General features: G+C 43.8%; 1 protein-coding gene across 5 annotated transcripts; it reads right to left on the bottom strand.

Moving 5' to 3' along the window:
* Positions 1-7,107: 7,107 nt before the first annotated feature.
* C7H10orf95 (chromosome 7 C10orf95 homolog) lies at positions 7,108-24,323 on the bottom strand. Of its 5 annotated transcripts, none has more exons than XM_045023447.1 (2): positions 24,227-24,323; positions 7,108-8,800 (listed from the first exon to the last, which is right to left on the bottom strand). In XM_045023447.1, the coding sequence occupies exon 2, from the start codon at positions 8,740-8,742 to the stop codon at positions 8,071-8,073; it is 672 nt and encodes a 223-aa protein (XP_044879382.1). In that variant the 5' UTR covers positions 8,743-8,800; positions 24,227-24,323; the 3' UTR covers positions 7,108-8,070. The 5 variants fall into 5 exon arrangements, with proteins under 5 accessions (XP_044879382.1, XP_044879383.1, XP_044879384.1 ...); XM_045023448.1 differs by lacking the exon at positions 24,227-24,323 and adding an exon at positions 13,888-13,910; XM_045023449.1 differs by lacking the exon at positions 24,227-24,323 and adding an exon at positions 9,034-9,054.
* Positions 24,324-25,498: the final 1,175 nt, after the last annotated feature.

The raw sequence follows: 25,498 nt of genomic DNA, 5'->3' as shown, positions 1-25,498 counted from the left end.
GACTTGATAAGGAGACGTACAAAAGATGTAGGGACAAAATCAGAAAGACTAAGGTACAAAATCAGTTACAGCTGGCAAGGGCCATAAAAGGCAATAAGAAGAGGTTCTTTAATTACAGGAGGAGCAAGAGAAAGATCTAGGACTTGTCTACACTGGCAATTAACAGCACTGCAACTTCCTTGCTCAGGGATGTGAAAAAACACACCCCTGAGCGCAGCAAGTTCCAGCACTGCAAAGCTCCAGTATAAATAGGCTGGCAAGGGAGGTCATGAAGTCCCCATCATTGGAAACTTTTAAAAACAAGTTGGACAAACACCCGTCAGGGACGGTCCACGTTTGCTTAGTCCCGCCACAGCGCAAGGGGCTGGACGTGAGGACTTCTCGAGGTCCCTTCCAGCCTGACATTTCTATGATTCTGCATTAAGCCTGTGATGCTAGCCATACCTTGCCAAATGGCCACATCTCCGATGGCTGCAATAAACCAGATTTTTTGTTGCTTTAAAAAAAAAAAAAAATCTATTTATTGGGCAGCTGCTGTCGCCTCTCTGAAGGGGAGAGAAGAGAATGAAAACTTAGTTCCTCTAAATTCTTGTACTGGGTGGACAGAATCTTTAGCGAGTAAAACTGTGCCCCTGGGGAGTGCTAGCAGAGTTCTTCCCCGCAACTTCGTGCAGAAGTTAAATATAGACATAGAAAGGACAGGCTCACGGCCAGAGGCAGCAGTGCCCTGGAGTGTTAGATGGTGCAAACTAAGTATTTGGAAATAAGGATAAAAAAAATTAAGTGGAATTATGGGCAGCAGATCTGTTTAAAAGTTTCTCTTGAACCGACTGTCTGAAGGGTTAATTTTCACAGTATGTGAAAACGGGCCCCTGTGCCCTTGGCAGGCCTCAGAGGTTGTCCGGAAGCTGCCATTTTTGCACTGTGAGGAAGCAGAATGAACAGTATTTTGTAGAAAAGCTTTTGAGATTAATCTTCCTTCCCAGAACTGCACTTGTGGTCACTTAAGGAAGGTTTCACGCTGAAATCCTATTTTCGTTAGGGAATGGCCTTGAACTGAAGATCAAACCAACTTTACTGGGAACCTTGTGGGGATACCAAGAAGCTTTAGGGTATAAAGAACACTCATACTGGGACTTCCATGAGAGCTTGGGCCAGTTATCTTGTGGGAGCGGGGTCAGCATCAGACTCTTCAAAAGATGGCACAATTATGGAACAACTTGGCCACAGGGGAATTTTCTTCCCCTTCCCATTTGTTAGTGGAGGATAGGAGGGTAATACGTTTTTACCCTCAAGTATCAAATTGTTAATCCTACTAAGCTTGTGGTCTCTCTGCTACCTTTAAAGTAGTTAGTTCCACATGCAAAGTACCTGCTATGTAAAAATATTTCACTTCATTCATTTTAAACTTGTTGCCTTTCAATTTTGACATTTTCTATATCATTTCCATCTCCATTTGGCTTCTGGACCAGTGGACCCCATATAGTATATGCCAATGCCGTCATTGTATCACAAAGGAAAGAGTTACTTCAAGCCATTGTAGAACACATTGCCTGCATCTAAAGGTGACGGCTCAAGATGTAAAAACAGGAGCTTGCTTAATTCCAAACACTTTTAGTGCACAATTATTCCTATTTAAAAGCGGTTACTGATCAAAGATGGATGAGTTAGACTGCAGAACTCATTTCCACAAGCTAGCACGGAGGCAAAAATCTCAGCAGGATTTTGAAAGAATTCACATTTATGGGAACAACATGCATAGCTGAACTTCATCAGGGCTGATCCAGTGTGGCAATTCCTATATTCCTAATAATGGAACAGAGAGCCTGAGAGCACTGAATAGGAAACCTCACCGATTAAAGTTACTAAATTAGGAGACATGGCTGCTGTGTCCTACCTCGAGGATAGAAAGATGCCCAAGTACTGTTCTCTATCCATTGCAAAATCAGTGTCAATTCAATATTGTCTGTGCTGCTTACTGATACATTGAACCAGCGTATTCTACTTTTCCTTACAGATGGAGACCAACCTGCCATGGCCCAGTGACCCGGCGTTGGAACCTAGCTGCTTGGCTTTGAGAACTGAATTCCATAGGCTTTAAAATAAGGAAAATGCCCTGTGGATTCAGTTCTGTAGCTGGGTAGCACATAACCTGCAGATTCTCTAGAGTGGCTGGTTGAAGAAGGAACCTCCTGGAGCCTCTTTATTGGACTACTGCTGCCTGGATCACCCATGTTAGGAACTAATAATTATTTGCCAATTGGCACAGGAGGAATGGGGAACTAAAGTTAAAAGTAGTGGAGTTTGCAGCCTATACTAGGAAATCTCAGTGTTTAATCTCAGCGTCTTCCTCTTGCGCATACAGGGCGGGTGAAGCAGAGGAGGCAGAGAGAGGAAACTTACAACACAATGTTGCTTCTGTCTGGAAATTGACAGGCACTTTTAAGAAAACAAACTTGTTTGTGTGCTGATTTATTGTATACAACTGTATCCCTGTGCTAAAAATACAAATAGTTAGAATAGCACCAAGCTGGGTGGGACCAGCTGCGTCTCCCCTGCACAGCCTGGATGGAAAACTTGAACAAAAAGTACAAATGGAACAGGCCTAGACAGGTCCCAGTTCTCTCTGTGCTTGAAGTGGACAAGTACCACTAGAATTGCCAAGAGCTTCCCCTGCAAACCACAGCCCTGGAGAAATAGCCCGTGGAAAGGGAGGCCTAGAATAGCCCAGCAGTAGATGTTGTGGGAACAGGTCTGTGTAACTACATGAACAATTACACAGTGTTAGTCATTTTTCTGCTGTCTATTTAAACCTCAGACCTCCCAGAGCCATCTGCTTGTAGCCCTTGGATTCAATTGCATCCTAGCTCAGCACAATAGACCCGTATTAGTTTGTTATGCACAAATGTGTAATTTGGTTCAAATTCAGTGCTGGATTTATTACGGTTTGTATTGCATGAATAAATGTGACTGGATGAATCGCAATCTCCTCTTGCCCCTCCGCAGGTGAAATTCTGCCTTATCGCCATCCCAGACAAGTAGTAAGTGGGATGGAGGCGCCCATGCACAAGTAACAGCAGCTCAGATTGTGACCTTCCACTTCCCACCCCTTCGTAAGGAAGTAGGGTTGAGTGCTGCAACATGTGCCCAGTCAGTGGCAATGTGCCTCCACTCACAGCTAGAAAACACCCCCTCTGACACCTCCTGGAGATAGCAGTTCCCCAGGCGGTGAGAATCGAGGGTGCAGAACAAACCCCTCCTCAAGCAGAGGTGCTTACTTCTCTACCCCCATTTGATTAAAAACCCCATTTTATTTTTTGCTGCATTTAACCATGACTCTGCCAACCAGGCTTGTAACAGAGTAGAAAGAGGTGGGAGAAGGAAACATGCACTGGACCGTCTCCTCTGTACTATAAGGGCAGATAGAGTTTTTACATGGGTAGCATGGGTAGCATGGATAAGAGGCCAAACTTAAAACCTGGCCCTGCAGTGGGCAAATGCTGAATGCAGGTCACCTCCCTTTGGAGGCGTGCTAGCCTGCCACCTTTGCGCCCTGGGAGCAGGAGCATCTGAGACTCCCTACAAATGGGGCGGGGGGATAGTGCTCAGACTGTGGCCCCAAGATTGCACCTGTGCTTCCTTTCTCCCCCCATAGCTCCACCCAAGGCCCCACCCCTGCTCAGCCTCTGCCCCTGAGGGCTCCCCCCGTGTTTGCCCCTACTCTGCCTTTCCCCCGGTCAAGGCCCCATCACTTTTTTCCTGCCAGACACAGGAAGCCTGCCAAGCAATCATTAGGACCACTGGGACGATGGAGGTGCTAAATAAGCACTGGAGGGAGATAAGGCCCTTGCAGAGAAGCTAAATGAATTCTTGGCATCCATCTTCACTGCAGGGTGAAAGGAGATTCTCAAACCTGAGCCCTTCTTTTGAGGTGGCAAAGATGAGGAACTGTCTCAGACTGAGATGTCAATAGAGGTGCTTTTGGAACTAATTACTCCGTTTATCAATAAGTAAACAGGACCAGATATTCACTCAAGTTCTATGAAATTGCAGAACAAACTGTGCTTAACCTAGTGCTTCAATCAGCCTTTGTAGGCAGCAGATGGATGAGAGAATAGCTTGTGTGACACCATCTTTTTTTAAAAAGGTGCAGAACTGACCCTGGCACTTTAGGCTGGTGAACCTAAATTCAGTTTTAGGCACATTGTTTGAGCTAGAGTAAAGAACGGAGACTCAGACATCCCAGCTGAGCACAACACATTAGGGGAAGATTCAGCATGGCTTTTGTGAAGGGAAGAGGGGAAAAAAAATCACACCTCCCCACTCTATTAGAATTCTTTGGGGGGGGGGGGTTTAAAACAAACAGAGACCTGGATGATCAAGTAAATTATATTGACTGGAACTTTCAGAAAGCCTTTGACAAGGTCTCTCACTAAAGACAAGCAAAGTAGGGAATTATGGGATAAGAGGGAAGGTTCTCTTCTGGATCAGTTAAAAAGACAGAAAACAAAGGGTAGGAATAAATAGTCAGTTTTTACAGTGGAGAAAGGTAAATAGCAGGGTTTCCCCAATAATCTGTACTGTGACCAGTGCTGTTTACCCATTTTTCCAGATCATTTATGAATGTTAAACAGGGAGGTGGTAAAGTTTGCAGATGATACAAAATTACTGAAGTCCAAAGCAGACTGCAAAGAGTTACAAAGGGAATCTGACAAAACATGGTGTCTTGGCAAGAAAAAATGTTAGATGAAATTCAATGTTAACAAATGCAGAGTAGCACATATTGGAAAATGTACACACACACACACACACACACACACACACACACACACAGTGATGGGTGATAAGTTTGCTGTTCTCAAGAAAGATCTGAGTCATTGCAGATAGTTCTCTGAAAACATCTGGTCAATGTGCAGCAACAGTCAAAAGCCTACAATGCTATCTATCCTTTTCCTAATGGTTAACAAGACAGAAATTATAATGCCCCTATATAAATCCATTTTATGCCCACATCCTGAATACTGCATGCAGATCTGATCACCCCATCTCAAAATATATACGTTAGAATTGGGATAAAGTACAGAGAAATGATCAGGGAGCTGGAACAACTTCTATACAGGGAGAGATTAAAAAAAGACTGGGACTGTTCAGCTTGGAAAAATAAAAGACAACTGAGGGGGATGTGACTGAAATCTAGAAAATCGTGACTGGTGTGGAGAACACAAATAAGGAAGTGTTATTTACCCCTTCACATGACACACAAACCAGGAGTCACCCAAGAAAATTAATAGGTAGCAGATTTAAAAGGAAACCAGTACATACATCACACAATGCACAGTCAACCTGTGGGACTTGTTGCCAGGGGATGTTGTGAAGACCAAATATAAACTGGGTTCAAAAAATAATTCTGACTGTTCATGAAGGATAGTCCATCACTGGCTATTAGCCAAGTGGCCAGGGCCCCCATCCTGTGCTCTGGTGTTCCTAAGCCTCTGATTGCTTGAAGTTGGGATTGGATGACAGGGGATGGAACGCTTGATAAACTGCCTTGTTCTGTTTGCTCCCTCTGAAGCATGCGGCACCAGCCACTGTCAGAAGACAGGATACTGGGCTGGGTAAACCATTAGTCTCACCCAGTATGACCGTTCTTAGGACTCCAAGATCTTTCTTGAGTGTTAACAGAAAATTTAGACCCCATCATTTTGTATGGGTAGTTGGGATGGTTTTCCAATGTGCCGTACTTCGCACTTATCCAATGAAATTCAATGTTGGGGGGAGGGAGTGTCTGGCAGGAGGCAGCTGCCTGCTCCCCTCTTGACCCTTCAGCATAGCCCCATTTGCTTCACCTGCACAGGGAGCAAGACGAGTCTCAGGAGCTGAGACTGCCCAGCCATTGCAGGGAGTAGAAAGCTTCCCCTGTGCCCCACCCCCCAGACCAGTGGGTACAGTGTGGGTGGCAGTCCCACCCCCCAATAGAATCCTCATTCTGTGCACCAACCAACCATTTCCCCCTCTTTAAAGCAAAGGAAATGGACCCACAAAAAGCTACACTAGAAACATTAAGGTTGCAAACCCTCAAAAATTGAGAGACACCTGAATTAAGGCTGCCCGTGCACCTTTAATTTGGCCCCCTCATGCCTATGCATTTGGATATGGTTTTCAGTTACTCCTGCCTCATTCAGTGCACAGGATGGCAGGTGCTCTCTTAATGCACAGCTATACAAGGGTTTGTTTTATCCTCATTGTTCAGGGGTGGTCTCATGCCTCATTTACTGCATACTTACCAAAACTCTGCTGTGAAGACAATTCAATAATTTCCTCACGGCATTTAGCAGTATAGTGTTTAAGGGCTGGCCTACAGAGCTTCAGTTTTCTGCACCAGAGGAGGTCTAAGCTGAGTCTGTATTAGCATGTTGTGCACTAACCTTCAAGCTCAGTCTCTCCATGGGCCAATATCTATTAATTTTGGGTACCCAATTTGAGACCTAGGACCTGACTGACCCACCCCCCACAATCCCAGAGAAATTATTTAGCACTTCTTCGCATTCAAAGCCACAGCTCCCATTGACTTCACTTGCAATGTGAGCACTCAGCACTTCTGCAAATCAGACCCTAGTGGCTGGGAAGATTGCTTTAAGTGACCAGCCCAGAACTGCACAGCGAGTCTGGCAGAGCCAGGAATAGGATCACAGCACAGTTCAGCTGCCTTTACCAGGAGACCCTCCTTTCACTATGCAGCTTCCAACTTCCACAACAAACCATGCAAGGGTTCTACAGACAACAGCCTCCTTCACGGCACAGCCCTGCTCCACCCCCAACAGCAGATTCATCCTGCACACTGAATGAGGCGGGGGGAAGGGGGGAAGTGTATGCCATCATGTACCTGTAATTAAAGACTGCCTCATCATGCACACCTCACAAGGCAGGCAAATTAAGGCTGCCTTTGCAACCCTAATTCAGCCATTACCCAACTCTCAGGTGCTTAATTTTGCAAGCATAATTTGTGTGCTTGTACGTACACACACAGTATACTATACAACTCCAGCAAGCAGCAGTTTTAGTCACTGGCAATGAAGACACAAGCACATACAGGGGTTCACATTTTATTTTTTTATTATTTAAAAGCTACGTAAGTTTGCAGGCAACTTAGGGACTGCCCTGGGGCCTGCAGTAAGTTTCCAGTGCAGCCTGTCCTTCAAGCAGTAGATCCCCTCTTCAGACCTGGCAAAAGGAAAAGGCTGTGACATCTGATGTATGTCAGTGGCACTTGTAAACTGGCATCCACAGTTGTGTCTTTTCCAGTGCCCACCTGGCAATAGTTGCGCTCACTCGGATCTGAGTTAGGTTCTTGTCCTCAGAATGAGGACGTGCAGTCAGAAAGAGGGATCGCCAGACCCATCAGTGAGTACAAGAGGGGAATATCTTTACGTCACCTTCTTCCAGCCCATAGTGAAGAGTCAACACAAAAATTCCATAGTGAATAAATCTTCTGTATGAAGCAGTAATTACAGGGTGTACAAAAAGATAGCTGCATGGTTAGTGTTCAAACAAGACACTTTCACCACACTGTCCTCAGAAGTGGGGCAAGTTGGCAGAATGGAGGGAGTCCAGTCTTCCTGGCTATTCATCCTGCAGACTACTGCCAACAGGAGGCCAATTAGTGACTTGTGGCTCTTTCCCCTTGTTAGAAAAGAGACTCTCACCAACTCTTCTTCTAAAAAGGGACACAATCTAGCAAGCAGATTGACAATATTTGGTCAGCCAAATGGAAGCCTATACAATCTCATTCAAAGCCAACATTTGAGAGACCAACAGATATGGAGGTGCACATGGGGGGCGGGGGAGAATGTGTAGTACGTGTCAGTCAGCTGGAGTATAAGCTATGTCAGTGTGTTTATGGAGTGTGGGGAAAGTAGGCAGAGGAATTAATTACATTTTTGGCAGTCATGCAAAACTTGCCAAGGGGAGTGTATGCCCATGCTAGTTCCCAGTATTCTTCCCAAGCGCCAGAATTCAGCCACTAACTTTGGCCATGACAAGGAGCACCAGTCTCATAGGGAGCTGGCTAGATCAACGTCTAGATTTCTTTTTCTTCTTCCTGTTTTGTTCCTCGCTGTCGTCATCCGCTTCGCTAGCCGTTGGGGTGGGATCCCTTCGGATGACTCTCTTTTCGACTGTATAGTCCTGTTCTCCCACTCTGGGGTCTCCTTTCACCAGGAATTCCCTGTTCTGGAAGGTTATGGAAACATCAGTCCTTGGGTAGGTGCCATAAACCCTGCGGAGATCCTCCTTCACAAACTCTGGAAGTTCCCGTCTAGGTCCAAAGACCCTTTCAAGTTTCCCCCAATGAAGCTCTCCTCTCATGGTGAAGCCCTGAGGCCATATGTCCTGACCCTGGCTTGGCCTCTGGTATGCTGCATACGGATTATAGTTTGCATAGGGGTTGTACAGAGACATGGGGGTCACCTGAGAGAAGTGCCAGAAGGGGTGAGGATGGAAGTATGGGTTGCTGCCATAGAAATGATGATACTCTAGTTGGTTTCCTGCATAGTCATGGTGGCCGTTCCAGTCCATGGTGGTGGTGACGGGCCGGCTATAGAGGTTGTGCATCTGGATAGGAGGGAACATTGTGGAGTTTGGAGATTCAGCCAATCTGCCAGGCCCAAGAGGCAGGTAGGTGTATGGAGAGGGCTGGTTCATGCTTGGATAAGGCTCTTGAGGCACAAAACCATAATGGTACATGGTCCAGATCCTTGTGTTAAACAGGGGTCATTGCTTCAAAAGCAACTTGTGTCCTGAGCTGTGGAAATAAACAGAGGATACTGAGGACAGGAGAAAAGATACACACACAATTTCTGTCCCAGCATTGTTCATGCAGCATGCTGGATAACAAATGAGTTTCCTATAACTAAAGCGTACTGCGCAATTAACTAGCCTAGAGGAACAACAAGAACAACAAAAAAGGTAACACCACAGCAGTTCCAGCGTTTCCAATGTACTGTCAGATGACACCCATTCACATGCAACATTTACCTAGATCTCTTGGAGCTGCAGGATTAGGAGTAAGCGTTGCCAAAAAAAGAAGAAAAAGCCACCATCAGCCATCTTGTAATTGGTTTTTCACATGACTCACCAATTAGCTATTCTGACACTCCTGCTTCTGGAAGAAACCATGAACTGAAGAGTTAACCTACAGAAGTTAGGTTTAAAGGGTTTGGCTTTTTCTAAAATCTCACTCACCTTTCTCTAGTTACTGGTTAGGACCTCACCAGTGAAATTCCATTCCAGTTCCTCAAACAGCCTCATCACCAGTACCAGCAGTGTATTAAGCAACATGATTAACATCTGTTACACGTTATTCATTCTCATCCTCTCCCCTGGGGGAAGTTATGTGCCATGTATACACTGTTGTAGGTTTATATTAGTGAAGGCAGGACAAAGAAGGGCACAGAGGGGCTGGAACAATTTGTATAGTGGAGGTGCTAAGAGCCATTGAACCAAACTGTAAACCCTGCATTTGATGGAAACCACTTGAAGCCAGGAGTGTGGTAGCACCCATAGTTCCTGCACATATGGAAGTGCAACTTGCACTTGGAGCAGAAGGTGGTGGTCTCATGTTTGTGAGGCCTGGTGAGGATCGTTCCCTAGTGTGAGAAAAGCTCCCATCTCCTGCACAGACATGCTTTGCCCAGGTGATGGATGACAATTCTGCTTCTCAAGCAGAATGGGGCTAAGCATGGCCCTCAGCCCAGAGCTTTAGGTATCCTGCAGCCAGGGCATTATCCTTTCCTTCAAGGCACTCTGAGACCTGGGCTGTGTTCCATGGGAAGCTAGCATGGAGAGCAGAGGAGAGGGTTGGTGTGCTTACTCCAGCCCAGGTCACTGGGGAGATAATACTCTGCAGTATACCAGCTACAAATTCCGGTAAACTACAGGAGCCATAAGTTGCACAACCATTTTACACTGGTGCAGGGCTTCTGCACAAGGGGTTTGCGCTGTAAATACACTAGTGCTGATATCCCCAGTTTAGACAGGTCCTACCCTGTTGCCTGCCTTCCAACAATGCAGATACTGAAGTGATAGGCAGAGTATAAACCTAGGCAGATTATAGCAGCTCCTGAGATCAATCATCAGAAAGCCTTAAGTCTGGATGGGATGCAACTGACTGGTGGTTTATTTGGTACCATAAGTGCACGCTAGTAACTGATCTGAGGTCATCAACTCGATTGACCAAAAAAACCTATTTCTAACGCACCCATCAGAAAGAATGTAAAAAGAACCAGGAGAGGAACCGTGAATTGAAAATTGATTAACCACCCACAGGTGTGATGAAGTAGAGGGTCACAGGCTCACTTCCCAGAGAGTCATCTGGTTGCATCATTCTTACCCACTTGGATGCTAACCAGGCTTTGTTCATGCTGTGATGTATCGATTCCCATTTAGGAACAGACGCAGTGCATATAGACCCAACACGATCACATCCCTGGACACTAGCTGCAATGCTGACCGAGCTGAACAGGTTAAGCACGCCACATTCATTCAACAATTATCACCTCCACGACGAACTGAAATGCTGATCATAGGCATGGGCGGGGTAGCTTAAGTTCTACACATTTCCTCGTCTTTAGATGGAACATGCAGAATTAAAGCTGTATTGGAAGGCCTGGAATGGATCTTACTATTCCCTTGTTGGTTGGATCCTACTCTAAGAGTATCATTTCCTCTAAGAAAAAGGTAGGTAGGGGTGTGTGTGTGTGTGTGTGTGTGTGTGTGTGTGGACACACTGTTGGCATAATCTCAACCAGGAGGCTGGTTCTCTAAGAGCAGGAGGGGGGCAGAGAAAAACCAGGCCTGTGCAGTGAGCACAATAAATCAGCGAGAGAGAGTTAGACACAATGAAGGGAGATTTTTATTCCTCTCTCCCAAGTGGATCTGAAGTGACTTGGGAGCTGGTGGAGGTGTCAGACAATAGCTTGTGACATGGTCATGCCACAGTCTGGAATGGCCAGAGAAGCAAGTTCTAGAACTGTCAGAATAGTGAGCTGAAGGGCTAGATAAGCATCTCAACAGGGATGGAGTTGAGGAAATATGCTTGGATCAGAATGGAGTGTTGCATGCTGGGACCTCTACTAGTAGAAACTAGCATGACTGCACTCTGTTTTATGCAAGTGTCATGCCCCCTTTGGGTTCCTAGCAAGTTGCCATCACAGCCTTTGTTTGGGCAACCCTGGCTGTGAAGCACGAGATGAAAAGTTGCCAAGATGGCTGGTAAAATGAGACTAAATTGCTTTTCCTTGATGCAACACCAGAATGAGGACCTCCTTGTTCTACAGCCAGCATGAACAACTTCAGCTTGTTAGTGTTCAGAACTGGATCAAGCCTGCTGTTATGCAAGTTGGAGACTCCCAAGGAGTCAGAGGGATGCACAGAAGCATATCACATGCCAGACCACAGAAAGTTCAGGCACCATTTCCCACCGAGACAGATTGCTCAGCAATAGGGCGTTGTCTGCATTGTGCTAATACACTACAGCACTTTCACAAGCCCACATTCTGCAACTGTCTAGTGCTGTCCTGCTCCTTCACCTCAGGGCTCTACCTTGAGACAGAATAAATCTCTTAAAGGTAGCCATAGCAGAGACTTGCTTTTTTACACACTGATATCTGGAGGTCTTAGGCCCAGTTTGCCAAGTGTATGTGTAACCCACACACCTCCTGGATGTGGTGGTCTGTCCCATCTAGTGGCACTGAGACCAGAGTTAAAAGGAGTCTGCTCTACAGCCTTACCTAAGAGACAGTGGCTCTTAGTTCATGTGTTAGAGGCTCATGCACTAAGCTCCAAAGGTCCCCAGTTTGATCCTGCCTACTGACGACCGGGGTCTGTCAGTGTTACATGTGCAGTATTTATCTAATAGTGCTATTGCCGTACAAGCAACACCTCAAGGGCACCCCAAATGAGAATCAAGACCCTGTGCTAACTGGTCTACAGACAATAAGACTGCTCCTGACCCAGAAGAGCTTCAATCATGGACAATCAAAATGCGCTTTGTCCCATCTCTGCATTGCTGGGCACAGGATAAATTGATGATCTAGACCCTCCCGTTCTTTCTTCCACATTCCATTTTTGGGGTCTTGCAGAAGAGGGGGTTTGAAGTGGGAGCTAGCGCAATGCACTGACAAACACTGCTCCCACAAGGCTGTATTTCTCAGACACTTCAACACCCATCCCAGCTGTCTGAGTCTGTATTAACAGCAGTCGCAGCCTTAGGCCTGTTGGCATAATTGGACCTACAAATTTACCTTAATTGTAAGCTCAGCTGTAAGTAGCAGCTGGAAATTCATAAGACACCGTAACAGAGCAACAAATGATAATGGGAAAGAGATGGACTCAGTAAGTCGAAACAAAAAGGCCTCTTGCTATAACTCAACAACTGTGTTAAGGTCATGCCTGGTACATACGAACAATGTGAGACTGGAGTGGGGGGAGGAGGAGGAAATGAGACAAATTAGTGTTAGAAGTTAGGCCTAATTGGGGAACAAAATGGGCAGAAAAGTCTAGCTACCCCCACCTGCAAAATGCTTCCTTTTGGAGATCTTTAAAAAGGACTTGGGGAAAAAAAGTTAATAGAAGCAGCGGTCTACCAACAACCACTGCAGCCAGCTTTGTCCTCACGGCTGTCACCCCCCAGAGACAAAAGCTAGCAAGGATAGGAAATGCATTTCTCTCTCCCCTTTTGTGTGCGCGTTTTTCTGAGGAAATGGGAACCAACTTACAACCAGGTCCAGCCCATCTCAACTAACTTCTCTCCCCTCTACCCCCAATCTCCAAAACCAAAACAAATAAAAATAGGTTTTTACCATCTTAGATACCAGCAAAAAGACAGTCAGACAGGGGTGTTTTCTTCCCTTTTAAAAAAAGCAAGGAGAGCTGCTGTTCAAATAAGAGCCTTATTTAATACTCTGCATTTCAAAAGGCTCCATTTTTCCTTTTCTGTATCTTCTGATAAAGGATTTTTAAGGGAGTGTTTGCCATGGTACTAAGCAGGCTGAGGCCTCAGAATACCAAGCCCTGAACCTTGTTTAACAATGTTGAGCAGTGATAGGGTCTTGTTGACACCTCTGAACTCTTTGGGCCCATTTATTCCATCTAAATTAACAGAACAGGCCTTTGCAACCCATTTGCCCACATAGCACCCTGCTGTGCATGCAGGAGCAACAGCCATCTACAGTCACTCACAGTCACACCCCACCAGAATCTCTTTCATTGCACTCAGTGGCTTCCCTGCTTGGAAAGTGGGGCTTTGACTCCAACCCATGGTCCATATCAGGATGGTCACTTGAAGCAGCAGAATATGGCAGACATGCCAGGGATCAGCCCACCACCACCTCAGCAGCTTCCTGCCTGTACCCCTAACTCCCAGGGGTGAGGTGGTGATGGGCTACCCTGAGGGAGGAAGGGTGGAAAAAGTGACAATGTAAGTGGGGATAAAGTTTAGAGCTGGCTATGGCCAGTGGCTGCTTTGCTGGATAACAGCAAGCAAGCAGTGCAGATGCACAAGGCACCAGTGTTGTTACAGCTGCTGTCATTCCTATGGCCCAGTAGGTACACGTCACTGCTGAAATGCAGCCACCTCCGGGATAGAAGGCGGCAGTCTAAACAGTGCACAGCACGTTACTCAGGCACTCAGCACAGAATCACACCTGGACCTCCTGTATCTTAGGGAGCAGTGGAAGAAGGAACACCAGGGCCCTCAGGTCAGAGTCACTATAAACAAGAGTGCAAAACAGACATTTTAGGACATGGCCATTTCTAGACAGCAAGCACACCCAGCCAGAAAAGGGCTGTGGTAAGCTTCGCACCTCAAGCAGCTAGGAAAGAGGCCATTACCTGTCTCTGTAGGCAGCAGTGTGCGTTTTGTTTCCTTAGGAAAGATTTCAAGCTCTGCTGTGCTTCCCTCTTCGGAAATCAGGCATACCCAGAGTGGAGTCAACCAGGTTGTTCGCTTAATGAGGAGAGACACTGGAGCATAACCCTTGAAGTTAGAGACTCACGCCAAGCTCCAGACCTTACCTCTGATTCTTTAACTTTAAAGGCTCTGGTTATCTCCAGAGGAATTCTCAGACTAGCCAACTATTGTGTTTAGTAACCACTCCAAGCTCCTCCCAAGCCTGGGCACATTCCAGGCAGCTATGGTTACTAGACAATGAGTAACAAGTACTAACCTGCCAAAAAGGGACATGTTGAGAGAGGTTAGTCGGTTTCCCCCACCTAAATGTTCTTCTTCCCAACTTTGTGAGCATGCCCTTCCCAATGGCCCCCACCCCAATCAGGAAGGGGTCCACCCTAACCCAGCTGGTGCTGCAGTCAAGGCCACCCACAAAATGGAGAGACTGCCTTAGGAAAAAAAAAAACACAACACACACATTACTAGTTGACACATGATCTTCACCATCTCTGCTTGGAAGAGATTAGGACAGTTCACATACTCCATTATCTTGCCCAAGCCTACCTCATGGATTGTGTCTGCTCTTCTCCCTCTGCATCCGTTCATCTTGCATAGGCCTCCTAAAAACCTCTCACAACATCTGGCTACTGCTGATGGAATCAAGTCAGTCTCAAATGTGTGTGTCTGGAAGGGCCCTTGAAAGGTCATTAAGTCCAGCCCCCAGCACTGAAGCAGGACAAAGGGCTTGGCTACACTTACAAATTTGCAGCGCTGCAGCAGGGTGTGAAAACACACCCTCTCCAGCGCTGCAAATTGCAGTGCTGCAAAGCGCCAGTGTGGTCAAAGCCCCAGCGCTGGGAGCGCGGCTCCCAGCGCTGTCCGTTATTCCCCACAGGGAGGTGGAGTACGGACAGCGCTGGGAGAGCTCTCTCCCAGCGCTGGCGCTTTGACTACACTTAGCGCTTCAAAGCGCTGCCGCGGCAGCGCTTTGAAGCGCTAAGTGTAGCCACAGCCAAAGTAATCGGTTAGAGATTAACCACCAGCAATGGGGATTCCCACAGCCTCCCTTGGAAGCTTATTCCAGAGCTTAACTACACTCATAGTTAGAAAGCTTTCCTCAATATCCAACTTAAATCTCCCTTGCTGCAGATTGAGCCCATTACACCCCTTGTACAACCTGCAGTGGACATGGAGAACAATCACGGTCCTCTTTATAAACAGCCCTTACCATATTTGAAGACTTACCAGATTTCTCCCCCCGCCCACCACCTCAGTCTTCTTTCTAAGACTAAAACACACCCAGTATTTTAAAGTCTTTCCTCATAGGTCAGGTTTTCTTAACCTCTCCTGATTTGTCTAGATCTTGCCTAAAGTGGAGCACCCAGAATGAGATGATACCCCAGCTGAGGCCTCCCCCATGCAGGTAGAGCAGGACCATTCGCTCCTCTGGTCTACATATGACACTCCTGTTACTATGCCCTAGACCAGGGGTAGGCAACCTATAGCACATGTGCTGAAGGTGGCACGCGAGCTGATTTTCAGTGGCACTCGCACTGCCCGTGTCCTGGCCACCGGTATGAGGGGGAGGGGGCGGGGATGCTCTGCTTTTTATTTAAGATTTTAAAATTAAGCTTCTTAAACATTTAAAAAACCTTATTTACTTTACATACAATAGTTTAGTTATATATTCTAGACTTATAGAAAGAGACCTTCTAAAAACGTTAAAATGTATGACTGGCACGCGAAACCTTAAATTAGAGTGAATAAATGAAGACTCGGCACAGCACTTCTGAAAGGTTGCCAACCCCTGCCCTACACTGATATTATCCTGTTCCATAACTGCATCACATTGTTGACTCATTCAATCTGAGATTGACTAAACCCCCAGATCCTTTTCAGCAGTACAGCCACCTAGCCAGTTAGTCTCCATTTTGTAGTTGTGCATTTGATTTTTCCTTGCTTAGTGAAGTACTTTGCACTTATCTTCACTGAATTTCATCTTGTTGATTTCAGGCCAATGCTCCAATTCAGCAAGGTCATTTTGAATTCTAATTCTGCCCTCCAAAGTGCTTGCAACCCCTCCCAGCTGGGTGTCACCTGCAAGTTTCATAAGTACATTCTCCATTCCATCAGCAAGTCAGTGAAAATATTGTATAGTTCAAGACCCAGAACTGACTCTGTGGGACCCCCACCAGATACATCCTGCCAGTTTGAGAGAGAACCACTGGAAGTTATTTTGAGTACAGTCTTTCAACCAGTTGTACACCCACCTTACAGTAATTTCATTCAGACGACACTTCTTTAGGTTGCTTATGATGTCATCATGTAAGACTATCAAGAGCCACACACACACACCCCAAACAAAAAAAACCCCCACACATCACATCTTCTGCTTCCTCCCCTCTACTAGCCCAGTAACCCTGTCAAAGGAGGAAATCAGGTTGGTTTGGCATTTGTTCCTGACAAATCCATGCTGGCTATTACTTTTAACCCTATTATCCCCTAGGTGCTTACAAATTGAAGAGCCTTTTCCACTGCAGCTCTGAGAATGAAACCTGCATATATCTAGTTCAGAGTAGAAGCCGTGTTAGTCTGTATTCCCAAAAAGAACAGGAGTACTTGTGGCACCTTAGAGACTAACAAATTTATTTGAGCATAAGCTTTCGTGGGCTACAGCCCACTTCTTCAGATGCATAGAATGGAACATGTAGTAAGGAGATATATATATACACATACAGAACATGAAGAGTTGGAAGTAGCCTCTTAGAGTTGATATGGCTAATTAATTAAGATGAGCTACAATCAGCAGGAGGAAAAGAACACTTTTGTAGTGTTAATCAAGATGGCCCATTTCAGACAGTTGACAAGGAGGTGTAAGGATACTTAACATGGGGAAATAGATTCAATTGTTGTAATGACTCAGCCATTCCAAGAATCTATTCAAGCCTAAGTTAATGGGGCATTGCTGGCATGTACATTGGCCAAACCGGACAGTCTCTATGCAAAAGAATAAATGGACACAAATCTGACATCAGGAATCATAACATTCAGAAACTAGTAGGAGAACACTTCAACCTCTCTGGTCACTCAATAACAGACTTAAAAGTGGCAATTTTGCAACAGAAAAGCTTCAAGACTCCAGCGAGAAACTGCTAAACTTGAATTAATATGCAAACTAGACACCATTAATTTAGGCTTGAACAGAGACTGGGAATGGCTGAGTCATTACACAGATTGAATCTATTTCCTCATGTTAAGTATCCTCACACCTCTTGTCAACTATCTGAAATGGGCCATCTTGATTAACACTACAAAAGTGTTCTTTTCCGCCTGCTGATTGTAGCTCATCTTAATTAATTAGCCATATCAACTCTAAGAGGCTACTTCCACCTTTTCATGTTCTGTATGTGTGTGTGTGTGTGTGTGTATATATCTCTATATATATCTCCTTACTACATGTTCCATTCTATGCATCTGATGAAGTGAGCTGTAGCCCACGAAAGCTTATGCTCAAATAAATTGGTTAGTCTCTAAGGTGCCACAAGGACTCCTGTTCTTTTTAGATATATGCAGAGGAGCATGCTTCAGTGCTGACTTGTGTCATATAGAATTACTATGGATCAATCAATCAAGTGGAAACCAAAAGCCATTTGCAGCATACAACCAGAGGGTTAGTTCAAATGCACAGAATATTTACCATAGCTACCCTAATCCAATTCAGGCACTCAAAGGACAGTTTTTCAGGGTGCCATTTGAAATAGCAGGGACTCCATCCCCAAATGATCACATTGCCAGTTCTCTCTATTTAATGCCAGCTGTTTTCACAAGGGAGAAGTTTTGCTGATCAAATTGTCATCAGAACTGCTTTGCTGCTGGACTAGTCTAGGACCAAACCCCGCCCCCCCCCAATATAATCAGATTTAGTGTGGAGAAGCAGCCAGATTTTATCATGTCATCAGGTCTGGGCTGGATGGATTCAGAGCCCAAGGTTTCTGCTCTAGAGTGTTACCCAGCAGAGTACTCATGAATGCAAAAAAAGGTGGGGAGGGGGTAAGAAGGAGAGAGATAACAAGGGTCTAATAAAGTGACCCAGGAATGTTCACCACACTGCCTGAGAATCTTCCAGAGTTTAATATCAAGTTGTTAAATACTTGCCTCGCCATTCCCCCACCCTACCTTCCTGGAGAGTAAATGCATGACTTATTGGTTCTACAAGACAAATAAACTTTTTCCTTCGATAGCCTCATGCTGCTTGTCAAAATCTTGTGGAAAAAGGAAATCAGACAGCCAGGACTTGCATCTAACTGGAAATTCTACAAAATAAAAAGACTCAAAAGGATCAGAGTTTGGTTCTTTATGGTCTTCCTCTTCCACCCATCCCAGGGCCATAGCTCTTTTGGAGCTCCCCAAGAAAAGCAGGATCTGAGCGCACTTCAGAAGTTGCATATTCCTCTGTCCCATAGGATGAGCAAATCTTGCACTGTTTCAATTAAGCGACACCATTTCAAGGAGGCTCTAGAGGAGGTTCACCACATGGCAGGACCTTTGTTAGAGTAGAGGCCTTACTTGAGAGTTTTCCAATAAATCTTTAATTTTCTGACCAATGCACTAAGAGGGGAGGTTTCCAAAACACTGTTGCTTAGGAGCATAAGTCCCACTGACTTACAGAGTCACCTAAACACTAGTGGAAAAATCAATGTTAGAGTGGGGGCTTCCAAATTTGTTTTCCCTAAGTGATCTCTTGTTAATGCAACGCACTTGAGCAAAAGCAAGACAGGATTTTTCCCACCAACTGTTGCTGGTGTCAAGTGGAGTCCTTTATACCTCATTACCAAGCACAACAAGACATAGCATCAGAGAAATCAGAGATGGAGCGGGGAAGCTTTCTTAGCTTGTCTTTTCTACCCACTCTTTTCGCTTCCTCTGACCAACGCAAGATTGGAGAGAAAAAAAAACCTTGAATGTGCTATAGAACAGTCTAGTTTCAGCAATACTCAGGAATCTTGACCTTGGAGTTTAGCCAACATGTTTGTTGGGGAAGCAGGAAAGAGCAGCGTTGTTTTGTTCTTCCACAGCTAACATCAGTTAGCTAAGCAGATGTGACTGGCTCTCTTTCTAAAAAAAGAAAAAGAAGATGCTCTAGCTCAGCCAGGAAGCTATGGGCTCAGGGTAGGAACTGAATGGGTGAAAAATTTCATGGCTTATGAGGTTATGCAGGAAGTCAGAGTAGATCATAATGGTTCCTTCCTTCTGGCCTGAAAAAGTCTATGACCAAGAGAGACAAGGTGGGTGAGATAATCACTTTTATTGGACCAACTCCTGTTACCAAGCTATTACCTCACCCACCTTGTCTCTGCAATATCCTGGGACTGTCAGGGCTACACCACCACAGAAGATGGCAAAGATCAGATACAGGCAGTAACAAGCATCAGTACTTGGTCATGTCAACAGTCAGTTTCTAACTCCTTTGCCCCACCAGCATTTGACAACGAAGGGCTAAATGATTTGCTCTATAGCCTTGGTCTATGCTTAAAAGTTTATCAGCATAGCTAATGTCAGTTGGGATGTGAAGAGAAGAAAAGCCACCAACACCACTGACTGATGTAGCTATACCAACATAACCCCAGCATAGATGCAGCTATACTGATAGAAGAGGGCTTCCATTGACATAGCTAATGTCACTTGGGGAGGTGACGTTCCTACGCCAACAGAAAAACATTTTCTGCCAGCATAGGCTGGGTCTATACCATGGGGCTGCAGTGGCATAACTACGCCAATATAGTTTCCATAGTGTAGATGTACCCATTGTCTTTGATCCAACAACAAGCTTGCGCTCTTAGACTAAGCACTTTGATGATCAACTAATCTGAGGGAAAGATATAAATACGTTTTCCTGCAAGAAAACTGCTAAGTCACCGTTAGTGTACCATTGGCATCTTAACATATAGCAGTCTGGGGAGAGAAGAATGTGTATATAAGCACAACCCATTACATTTTTAAAATGGTTTGTTAGTTATTTCTGATTCCTGGGGAGGTTTGGCTGCTGGGTTTCTCTTACTGGAGGACTTATATTTTTAAGGTCTTAAGGATTCCAAGAGCCTAGGATATGTTTTTGCTTTTACAAAGCTAAATCTAGAGAGGGGAGAGGAGAGAAGGAAGTGTCCTTTATAAAGTAGTAGGTGCGGTGTGTTCCACTTATTACTGCAGTAAAATATCTTCACATTTTAATTTGACTGTTAAAAATTTGTCAATTTAACATTGCACTGATTTTCCCCCTCTCATTTAGTATAGCATGAAGTTTGATTTTAGGTACATTGCCTTTTATATGCAAACTTAACCAAAATGCTTTCAAGTGCATTAGATACTGGGAGTGAGGTGACAGTTTACAAATACAGCAACTGTTCTATCCTCAAAGGTTTATACATAATGTTTTTCACTAGACAGGTTTTGAATGAAAGTTTGTGTTGGCCTGGAGAAGTAAAGTATTCTTTACTTTTCAGAAAAGTTGCAAGGATATTTGATATACTCCCTTGTAGCCTCAAGGGATTAAGATCTGAAAAAGAAAATGGTCTCTGACAGCATGATAGGACTTAGCATACAAATGAGCAAATACTCTAAAAACAGGCTATACAGCTGAATAGTTTCCAGTAATGGGTTTTAAACACCAAACAGATTATGTACATGGACATGTTTGTCCAGATAGTAGCACAGGGCCTAGGGTATTTTTACTAGCTTCCGGGTACAGTTTAAGAAAAGTTATCCAAACAGAAAGACATGGTTCAGCCCATTTGGGTTAGAAAGGTGCTGTCAATCATATATAACATTTCTCCCAGCAGGCTTTGTCCTTTAACATTTCAGCACAGCCTTGAAGGTCTACTGTGCAGACCTGCTGGAATTTGGTTGATAGGCCGCAGCTACAATCAAAGAATTCTCACTGAGAGACCACCTCAGCGCCATTGTACCAGAAAGAGGAGCAGAAACAAGGAACAAAGGGTGGAATCCACAAAGTCTTAGGGATTGCAATAATCAGCATCACAGCACCTGGGGGGAGGAGGGGAGAAATCATAACAACACTGATCTAGGCTCCCTATACAGTGAACGGGGAGTGAGGGACACCTGAGAATGAGAGTCACAAAAGCCAGCATGCCAATCAGGGAGCTGACTAACCTAGCTAAGCCAATGGGAGATGCAGATAACAGGGGGAGTTTATCCTAAGCCCTGTCACACTCATGGAAGATATCCAAGACCAGGCTGCAGGAAGGCATCTTCCTTTGCTTTGCAATCCATGACTCAGACCCTTCCCAAAAAAACCTGGAGAGAGGCTGTTTAGGCCCCCAGGTGTTTCCTGCAGGAATTAGACAGCTGGCTCTCATCACATCCCAATTAGTCAAGCAAAACACCAGCCCTTTTCAAGCTGGTAGTGGACTAGCCAATGTATCTTCACTGCCTTCTCATAAAAGGAATCAGGCCTTGCACAGCTAACAATTTGAGCTCAGGTGATGGCCTGCTTTTTTGAAGCAGGCCGATCCAAGTCCTAGTCCTGCTCCCTGTGGACTTCAGGGTGCAGATTTGGTACAGTAGAATTAGTGGTTAAGACTTGTTACAGTAGATCATGCTTTAGACATGTGTGGGTTTTTTTTTTTAAACTAAGACAGCAGATTTATTTCACAGATAGAGACTGGGATTTTCAAAGGGGCTTTAGTGAAGTTAGTGCCCAATTCCCATTGAAATTCAGCAAGAGTTCAGTACTTACTTCCCTTAAGCATCTTTGAAAATTCCAGCCCCAATGCCTAGCAGAGATTTCCCGGAAAGACCACTTATTAGCAGTGACTTTCTGCTGTGCCTACTGTAGCCCTGATGATCCAGAGAATTACATTTATGCATCACTTTTCACCTATAATAGCTGGTGGCAAGTTTTATCTTTACAGAGGATATTTTATAAAGAGAATCAGTTGGCATGTTTACTGTTACTTCAATTGTGTGTGGCAGGTTATGAAATATGCTATATAAAATGAAGATTAATTTAAGATGGGGTCCCTTTAACATTTAAAAAAAAATGTATTATCTATTGCACTAACATCTTCAATTATTTGAGTCTAAATGCTTCTAAAATGCATTCTATACATTTGAATGCTTCTTGCATTGTGCAGATCTTAGTTAATTAGAACAGTGAAACTGACTAGCCAGTTTCAGGTGGCTTTTACTGTCTCATGCACTAACAACCTGTGTGTTACAAACACTGCTGAGACGTGATTACTTGATTATCTTTAAATAATCCCACTACTTTCTACTGGAGCATTCTGATTTGGATGGCAATCTGTCTTGGATGGTTTAGCCACAACAAATCTTGCCTCTTGGCAGGGGGCTAGACTAGAGACCCTTGTGGTACTTTCTAATTCAATGATGCTGTAAACACATCTGCACAGGCATCACCTGATTGATGCAAAACAATCCCATTGACTTTAAGGGGGACTACTCATGTAAATGTTCACAGGATTGAGGCCATAGGAGGGTTTCTCTAGGTCAGGGGTTCTCAAACTTCATTGCACCACAACCCCCTTCTGAGAACAAAACCTACTACAGAACCCCAGGATGAGGAAGTAAAGCCGGAACCTACCCAAGCTCTGCTGCCGGGGGGGGAGTCAAAGCCCAAGCCCCAGAGCTTCATCCCCAGGCAAGGGGCCTACAATCTGAGCCCCACTGCCCAGAGCTAAAGTCCTCAGGCTTTAGCTCTGGGCGGTAGGGCTTGGGCCCTGTGCTTCCATAAGTCTAAGCCAGCCCTGGCAACCCCATTAAAATGGGGGTACAAGCCACTTTGGGGTCCTGACCAACCGTTTGAGAACCGCTGCTCTAGATCTTACAGTTTACAAAATTCTGCATTGGAGGCCAGTGCGACAATGACCGTGGCATTTTAAATAGAAGATAAGCACATTTTATATTCAGGTGATCTTCAGAATTAGGGACTATTCACACAGGAAAGTTGTGCCGGTATAAGTGTGAATTTTGACCAGTGTCATTATACTGATATAACTCACCATGTGAACACACTTATTTTGGAATAAGAATAATTAGTGTTGTCTTGGATGGAGTTTAACTAAACTGAAAAAGCCACTCTTATTGTGGGATAAGAGTTACAAGAGCTATTGGTTAGTATTTGCCAATTTGTACTCAAGCTTTGGGTCACTTATGTACATAAAAATACTGATTATGCTAAGCAAATCTAATATGTTTTTAGGTAGATGTGATTAAGTTCACATAAGTGTAAACGGGAGGCTGTCTGTTAAAATAAGGTAATACAATTGAAGATGCACACATTTGCATATATGTATTGTTAATGTACAATTCATTAAATAAGCCATAGCATTAAACTGCTTTTAACTTTCAACAATCTATTGCTTTTTTCTGTCCTCCCTCAAGTGGGAACAGATATTTAATTATTACTGTAACTACTCTCAGACTGAAAAAGTGGGTTAAATACTCAAACACTTATCAAAGTGGATAACAACTGGACAGATTCTGATTTCAGATCAGGATCTTCCCCCTCCCCCCTTAAATTGCTTACTGATTTAAAATGCCATTAGATGAACTAAAATACTACAATTAATCTATACTTAAACATTCTTTACCTTCAAGTCAAAAAAATTAAACATTTAATAATATGTAAAGAGATTTTTTAAAGTTATATACAGCATTTAAGTGATAAAATACAACAGAAGCTAGCTGTCTGTTAATAGTATAACTTAGCTGATAAAGCAAAAAAAAAAGCACTCTTTGTTCTTTAAGATAGTCACAATACATTAAAATAGAAATTAATAATGAAGTCAGGTGGGAGAAGAAGAGAAAGGAGACTACCTATGTCTATATACATTCAAACTCTCTTAAAAATAAGAACTTATGAAAGTACATCTTAAAACTTCATACCCCTTCCCAAGGCAGCAGACAAACATTAGCATCATTCCTCAGAAGATCATAACTTTGAACAGTATCAAGAGTAAACTTTAAATTTTTTTTTTACCATTTACTGCTTTGAAGAAGAAGCCTACTCCCCAACTTATCAGTCACAATCAGTGATCACTGAAGCACAGCTTCTATTTGTAATCACTGTGATAATTCCAGTTGTTACACTTGGAATGACCCATATCAGCTACTATTGTAGGCACCTGTAGTATTATGTTGCAATCCTAGTTGTCCATAAATAAATCTTACAACAAACTGAATATTAGTTTAAAATGTATAAATTGAGCTATAAAGTTAAAACCCAAAAGGTGATAGTTCCATTACCAGGCCTGACTGATGTTATAGAAACAACCTTCCAATGATAGCTTGTGTCCTGCTATGAGTCAAAATTGGTTTTTTAGTTCTAATTGAATAATTTATGTTATACATAGAAAATTACCAAACATGATAGTGATTGAGGCTTTTTACATAAAATGACTCTCTATAATATTACAGGTGATCTCAATGTCTGATGAGATATGCCTATGAATCACTCTTCAATTACATGATCTGGAATTATGTTGTTGAGTGCAAATACGTGAACTTCTGTGGTTAGTGACTTTATAAAAAGGACTTATTTGTGAAGATGCTGGTAATCCTATTTCATAGAATTTCAGAAGATAATAAAATGAGAAAATGCTTTGAGAATGACTAGGAAATATAAAGCAAATGATGATACTTTAAAGCTCACAAAGCCCTTTACCAACACTAATTAAAGCTTCCTGTATCACCTCGTTAGGGGAATATCCATTAACAGTTAAATTAATTGCTGTAGGGAGAAGATAAAGGTGAGTTGCATGGAGACAAAATGGGTCCCCATTTTTAGTTGTCTCTGTGTGAGAAGTAAAGGAGGCCTGAAGGGGCTTTTTAAATAGTATTAATACACAAGTACAGTAGGGTGACCAAGACAGCAAGTGTGAAAAATCAGGATGGGGGTGGGGGGTAATAGGAGCCTATATAAGAAAAAGATCCAAAAATCAGGACTGTCCCTATAAAATTGGAACATCTAGTCACTCTAATGTACAGTAATGTCTTAGTATTTGGGAAAAAGAATGAGGAGTACTTGTGGTACCTTAGAGACTAACAAATGTATTTGGGCATAAGCTTTCATGGGCTATTTGGGGTAGCTAATGAGAAAAATAGGTCAGATTAGCTATCGCTAGAGCAAAGGGTGAATAGCTGATATATATTAGACACTGGTGTATTTTATGGATCTAGTTTAGGAGGAAAGGTAAATTTCCCTGTGTGATGTGAGAGCGATGGTTGGTTGAAGCTGGTGATGTTGATGAATACCTTAACAGCCCACTTCCAGACTTTCTGACATTTGCTTTATAATTTTGAAACTCTGCATAGTGTTTCTGTGAAGGTTTAAAAAATGTAGTTCATAGAATTAAAGGCCAGAAAAGACCATTATGATCATCTAGTTTGACCTCCTATATGATACAGGCCATTAAACTTCATCCAGTTATCCCTGTATTGAGAGTAATAACTTAGAGAATTATGCATTAGTCAAATGTAAGTGGTTCAAGCATCTCTTTCAGAAAGGTGTCCAGTCTT

The sequence above is a fragment of the Mauremys mutica genome, chromosome 7 (assembly GCF_020497125.1).
Source record: "Mauremys mutica isolate MM-2020 ecotype Southern chromosome 7, ASM2049712v1, whole genome shotgun sequence".
NCBI lineage: Eukaryota > Metazoa > Chordata > Testudines > Geoemydidae > Mauremys > Mauremys mutica.
This window is presented reverse-complemented; position numbering and strand designations above follow the sequence as displayed.